The sequence below is a fragment of the Ipomoea nil genome, unplaced genomic scaffold (assembly GCF_001879475.1).
Source record: "Ipomoea nil cultivar Tokyo-kokei standard unplaced genomic scaffold, Asagao_1.1 scaffold0302, whole genome shotgun sequence".
In the NCBI taxonomy this organism is placed as follows: domain Eukaryota; kingdom Viridiplantae; phylum Streptophyta; class Magnoliopsida; order Solanales; family Convolvulaceae; genus Ipomoea; species Ipomoea nil.
In genome coordinates this window covers 1,527,559-1,533,462 of record NW_017616730.1, presented here as the reverse complement: position 1 = coordinate 1,533,462, position 5,904 = coordinate 1,527,559, and the positions used below count along the sequence as shown (strand labels likewise).

The 5,904-nt window shown below is 40.9% G+C and overlaps 2 protein-coding genes across 2 annotated transcripts; one reads left to right on the top strand and one right to left on the bottom strand.

Moving 5' to 3' along the window:
• On the top strand, positions 1-1,968 carry LOC109161300 (actin-depolymerizing factor-like). Its single transcript, XM_019309637.1, has 3 exons — positions 1-179; positions 1,268-1,533; positions 1,627-1,968. The coding sequence occupies exons 1-3, from the start codon at positions 153-155 to the stop codon at positions 1,775-1,777; spliced, it is 444 nt and encodes a 147-aa protein (XP_019165182.1). The 5' UTR covers positions 1-152; the 3' UTR covers positions 1,778-1,968.
• A 178-nt stretch (positions 1,969-2,146) lies between these two features.
• LOC109161286 (inorganic phosphate transporter 1-4-like) lies at positions 2,147-4,187 on the bottom strand. Its single transcript, XM_019309615.1, has 2 exons — positions 4,058-4,187; positions 2,147-3,940 (listed from the first exon to the last, which is right to left on the bottom strand). The coding sequence occupies exon 2, from the start codon at positions 3,899-3,901 to the stop codon at positions 2,318-2,320; it is 1,584 nt and encodes a 527-aa protein (XP_019165160.1). The 5' UTR covers positions 3,902-3,940; positions 4,058-4,187; the 3' UTR covers positions 2,147-2,317.
• Positions 4,188-5,904: the final 1,717 nt, after the last annotated feature.

Here is a 5,904-nt window from a genome sequence, read left to right as displayed (position 1 = left end):
TACTCCCTACTTTATATTACGTACATAAATTAAATTTGCTGGGAATCCAGAAGAAGAAACGCCGGAGTCCAAGAAAACATTCAATAATTCAATAAGTATAAATAAAGCAGCGATCTTTCATCTTTCCATTGCTGATCTCAAGCTCATCAGCCATGGCTTTCAGAACTACTGCAAGAGGGGTACTTTCTTTATCTCCCTCTGTTTCTCTGCTGCTCAAGGGGCTAGGTTCTCGAAATCTCCAGCTTCTATTTGTGTCTTTCCTGGTAGATTATGTGCTTAGCTTCTAGGGTTTATAGTGATTGGGTGTTTTGTGAATTGCTTTGGGATGATACAAATTTTATTACCCAGTTGCGATCTTGAATGGTTCTGCTATATCAAGAATATCTCCTAGGTTTGTTTTTTTGGGCCTTTGATTTCGTTTCATTATCTCGTTGAAGAAGTTTAAGGAACAGATTGAAACTTTGAGGTTTGATTCTGGGCTTGTATCAACTACTGCTGCCATTTTGATGAGAAATTACTCAAAGTTTTTGGGTGGAAACAGAAAAATTGATCTTAATTAATTAGTCTTTGTATTTACTCTTTCTTTTCTTGCTTTTCTGTTATAAAGAAAGGGTGTGGATTTCACCTTATAACTACACTGCATAATTAGCTATTTGAGGAAGATGATTAGGCAAATTAGCAACCTTATTGAATCTCAGAGTAGTAAACTGCAAAGTGTAGAATGAAGCTTATTGCCTTATTGCTAGCTCTCTGTAGAGAGGAGGATGTAAACTGATGAAATGATCTTGAGGCTTTAGGGCATGTATAGGAAACTATCCGAGGGTAAACCCCGCTTGTGACCCTATCTATCAAAGGATCACGAGGAACTAAATTAGCTTAGGTTGTCATAGTTGATTAGTTCAAACCAAGAAAGTCAATACGTCATTCCTACTTGGAGTCGAACTTGGAATCTTGTGGTTATTAATTGTTAACGGACCAACCTGCTAGGCTTAATCATGCTCTTTGGGCTGAATTCACTGTTGGAAATTATGGAATTTCCGACCATCTGAAAGTGATCTTAAATCAAGCCGAAAGCTTGTTCCGGCCACTTTTGGCATCCGGAAAAACCTTTGTTGCTATTTCCGACCACTTTTTGCTTTCGACTTGAAGATCACTTTCAGGTGGTCGGAAATTCCATAACTTCCAGCAGTGATTGGTGTATTAGTCGGGCTTAGACTGTTAGCCTTATGCAAATCAGTAACGCTTATTAGCTGTGTTTGTTTTTCAGCCAAATGCATCTTCTGGCATGGGTGTTGCTGATCACAGCAGAAGTGCATTCCTGGAGCTGCAGAGGAAGAAGATGCATCGATACGTGATTTTCAAGATTGATGAAAAGAAAAAGGAGGTGGTTGTGGAGAAAACTGGCGGCCCTGCTGAGAGCTATGATGATTTTGCTGCCTCCTTGCCGGAGAATGATTGCAGATATGCAGTCTATGACTTCGACTTTGTGACATCTGAGAATTGCCAAAAGAGCAAGATATTCTTCATTGCATGGTTAGAGCTCCATCCACACCTTTCTATTCCTATCAGCATTGAACTTCGCATTTGGCTCTAATAATCATGCATAATGGTTTGCCAAAATTGCAGGTCTCCATCAACCTCCCGAATTCGTGCAAAAATGCTCTATGCTACCTCCAAAGACCGGTTCAAAAGAGACCTGGATGGCTTCCATTACGAAATCCAAGCTACCGACCCTACAGAAATGGACCTCGAGGTGATCAGAGATCGTGCAAGATGAAGAACGATGAAGAACTACATAAAGCCTTACCATCTTATTCACCATCAACACCCTTGTCAAGCATTCTGCAGGCCATTTCTGGCCCAGAAACTGTGAATGCTGGTGGTTATTAGTGTCTAGAAATAAAGAATTCAAAACTTGTTTTGAAGAACTTCTTGATATATTTACTGATACAGATAACCTTGCTGATATTCTGTACCTTCCTTTTCTTGATTCTGCTTTCACTGGTACAAAAGTTATGTTTTTGTCACAATCCCAGGCTTTTTTGGTTACAATCTAAACTAGATTACCTTTTTGTGGTCTTTTACCAGCCAGTTTGTGAGTTTATGATTTCTAGGTGTAACGAAAAGATTGCAGATTTGAAGGATATATACACTAAATTTCTGATCTTTATTGTCAACTAGCACACTCAGTACTGACTAATAGCTGAAACACACACAGAGAAAGTAGCAATCTGACAAGCGACAACTAAAGACAGAAAATCTGGAAACAAAGAAGCCAAAGAAACACTGTAAGCTAAATAATATAACACAAAAAGAGCTATGATTGAGACCCTTCGTCTTCTTTTGATATTTCTTCAAGAGATTTCCCTTTGGATTCAGGAACCAAGAATGTGAACAATGTGCCCAGAAAATTAACCACTCCCAGAACGATCAGAGAATTCCTCACCCCTATTCCTGCAGGGTACCCTGCATCTGCCTTAGATTTGTCCTGCGGTTGAGCCAAGTACAAGAACCCGAACGCCCCGACCATGGCTCCCAGCTTCCCAGAAGCTGCAGAGATTCCATGGCAGGTGGAGCGGAGCCTGGCGGGGAAGATCTCGGCCGGGACCACAAATGTGGTGGCGTTGGGGCCAAAGTTGGCGAAGAAGAAGGTGAAGGAGTATAAGACCACGAAGCCTATATGGTTTCCGGGATGAGTCCAGTGGCTATATGGTATGGCGAGAGCGAACATGAAAGCTGTCATCATGGAGAAACCGAGGAGTTGAATCTTGAACCTTCCGATTCTATCGATGAGGAAGACGGTGAACCAGTAGCCGGGGACCGTGCTCATTAGGGCAATGAGAGTTTGAGCTTTTGCGATCTTGAAAACCTCTTGAATGGCGTTCATAGTCTTGGCCGGTGGAATCCATCCCACGGCGGAGAAGATGTCTTTCTGGAATAAATTCTGGCTGTAATAAGCAATGTCGAGCAAGAACCAAGTGGTCGTAGTTCCCAGTAAGTGAAGCCCATGGCGGCTGAGAAATTTCTTTGAGAATAAACCACCGAACGCCCCCGCCCTCGACGAGGCCTCCGCCTCTCTTTCCTTGGGAAGATCCGCTTCAAGATCAACCTGCATAACCTTAGACATATCCGCCGTCGCTTGCTTAACATTATTAGCCACCAGCGCCGTGTAGCGGGCGGTTTCTGGCATCTTGATCCGCCAGTACCACGTCAGCAGCGCCGGGAGCGCGCCGGCCATTAGAATTATCCTCCACACGAAATCCGCCTGCGGGATGGTGGACCCCACCGGATCAACCTCGTACGGTGGCGCTTTAAACCTAGATTCAAAAGCGAACGAAACCGCAATCGCGAAAATCCCGCCCGCCAAAATCCCGAACCCCTGCATGGCGAAAACCGCGGCGATAAATGCGCCGCGAGTCTTCTTGTTGGCATACTCCGACATGATGGTGGCGGAGAGCGGGTAGTCACCGCCGATGCCAAACCCCAACCAGAACCGGAAAAAGCAGAGCGTCGTCATCACCGACGTCGGCGTGTGGCCAAACGACAACCCGGAAGCGATTGAGCAGCCGCACATGAGCATGAGAGTGAGTCCATACACCTTCTTCCTCCCCAACTTATCCCCCAACCAGCCAAAGAAGAGTTGCCCCGCCAATGTCCCGCAGAACGCCACGCCATTCACCGCCGACGCCACATTCGGCGGCAAACTCCCCGGCTTCCTCGCCCCATCAACATGATAATAAACCCTCCCCAGCAGCTTCGTCACCAGCGATATACAAAACAAATCATATGCGTCGGTAAAAAACCCCATTCCGGCGATGATAATCGCTGTGAAGTGATACCACTGCGTCTTCGCCTGATCCAACGCACTCAACACCCTCATCTCCCCATTCGCCGACGGCATTTTCACAACACCCTTACTATCCCCTCCGATCAGTTAGTCCTGAGTAACAAATTATAAACAAACAAAAATCCCAGAAACTATTAATAACAAAACACATAAACATATCAAAAATCTCATAAATATTATAAGAAAAACATTAATTAAAATCTAAGAGACCTGAAAGAGAATGAAGAAGAGCACGAGAGAAAAAAGGAATGGAGAAGCCGGGAGAGCGGAGTATTAGTTATAGAGTGAAACAGGTAGAATTCATGTTGGATTGAACGACTCGAGAGAGTAAAACGGGTGTATATATATACGCAAAACCTAAAGGATCTACTTTGGTATATTCATTCAACTTAGTCAAACCTTAAAATAGTTCGGTGGTTGTTTTCAATTCAATTCCAACATGTGCCTATCTGTGTGGGGGTACTCTAGTCTTTTCGCCCTCTGTTAGTTGGATTTTATTTATTATCATATCGTCATTAATAAGCATAATAATTTTCATATGAACTGTGATTAATTAGTAGGATATTCTATTATTATTCTTCTCCCAAATTCTATTATTATTCTTGGTATAAATAAATGAAGTGCTATAAAGAGTGTATTGCAATATTACCTAACAAATACCCTTTTCCCTACTAAAAAAAATATTACCTAACAAATTCTCCCAAAAAATGGCCCGAGTCCAGCTACGGCTAAGCAAATTATGGTTAATCATTCGACAATCAAGAATCAAGAATAAAATCAATCCAAAAATTTTAATTTTCGATCAGTTTTGGATATTGATTTTTTAAAATTATATTTCTATTATCATTTGGTTATTATTAAGCTATCATCTTCAGTTTTAGTTGGTGACTAATAACCTACATTATTGGATTTGAAATTTTATAGCATTGCATGTTTGAATTTTTAGGAATAGTGCATGTGATGGATGGTATAATGGACTGGACCACATAACCGGCTCAAGAAAGTAATTGGATCAATGAAGCACAAGAATGATATACAGTACGGAGCAACTTAAGAGGTTGATAAGAATTGGGTTTAGTATTCATAATGTAATAAGGATTGGGGCTCATTATTTTCAATGTAGTAGGACTAAGGTTTATTACTCTCAACATGACTCCCAATATGAAGTAGTCTAGGATTCTTATTCCTTGTAGGGCTCTTAGCCCAAAATATGTATAAATAGATCTCATACATGGGGAGAAGACAAGCCATTCTCAACAATACAATACCTATACTCTCTCCATATTTTCTGATTTCTTATATACTTGTTATTTTAATGGTTGTGTTGACCCATCGTTGACTACCCAAAAGTTATAATACCAATATATAGTATGCATTTGATCGATTTTTTCGGTAACCAGCATAACTGACTGGAATCAACGTTTGATTTTTTTGGTTGGTTATATTATTCGCTTCGATCAATTTTGAAGGTCAAAATAGTCGACCAATTTTTCTATTTTTCAGTTGATTATATAACCATCCGACTGATTATTCACTCGCGCGCTAAATTCAACATCATGTCATCGAAATAGGGCGGTATAAGAGAAAAGAAAAGTTGCACCACCTTTAATAATACAATCAACTAATAATACATCACCATGGACTTACTATAGTTAGTTCGTCGCCTGACTTAAAGGTCATGATTGTAGGTGGCAGTGTAAGGATATTTCTTGAGCGGACATGAAGACTAGGATCTGACCGGTCGATTGATTGTGCAATTCGCGATTTATTTCCGCAGTGACTTTATGGACGGAGTCGTGTGGGCTTAGAATTAATCTAGCGAAACTGAGATGAACTAAGTTTTTTAAAAAATTAAAGTAAGGTGAGGAAAAAAAACAAATTCGGTTGTGTACCCTAAAATGATACCAAAACAGCGAAGGATGGAGGGGGGTTCACACGTGAGTTGACAAGCTAATTATAGAGAAATGAGAACGACATGTTCCCAACCGTATTAGGATAATTAACATTAAAATTCTAAATAGAATAAAGGTAAAATTATATTTTTAGTCATTTATATC

What these genes read in the sequence shown, in the direction of transcription:
- LOC109161286 (XM_019309615.1), bottom strand. Translation starts at nt 3,901, where the DNA reads ATGCCGTCGGCGAATGGGGAGATGAGGGTGTTGAGTGCGTTGGATCAG.
- LOC109161300 (XM_019309637.1), top strand. Translation starts at nt 153, where the DNA reads ATGGCTTTCAGAACTACTGCAAGAGGG. An exon ending in TCAGAACTACTGCAAGAGGG is followed by an intron (nt 180 to 1,267) that starts GTACTTTCTTTA and finishes TTTGTTTTTCAG; the next exon opens with CCAAATGCATCTTCTGGCAT. An exon ending in AAGATATTCTTCATTGCATG is followed by an intron (nt 1,534 to 1,626) that starts GTTAGAGCTCCA and finishes CCAAAATTGCAG; the next exon opens with GTCTCCATCAACCTCCCGAA.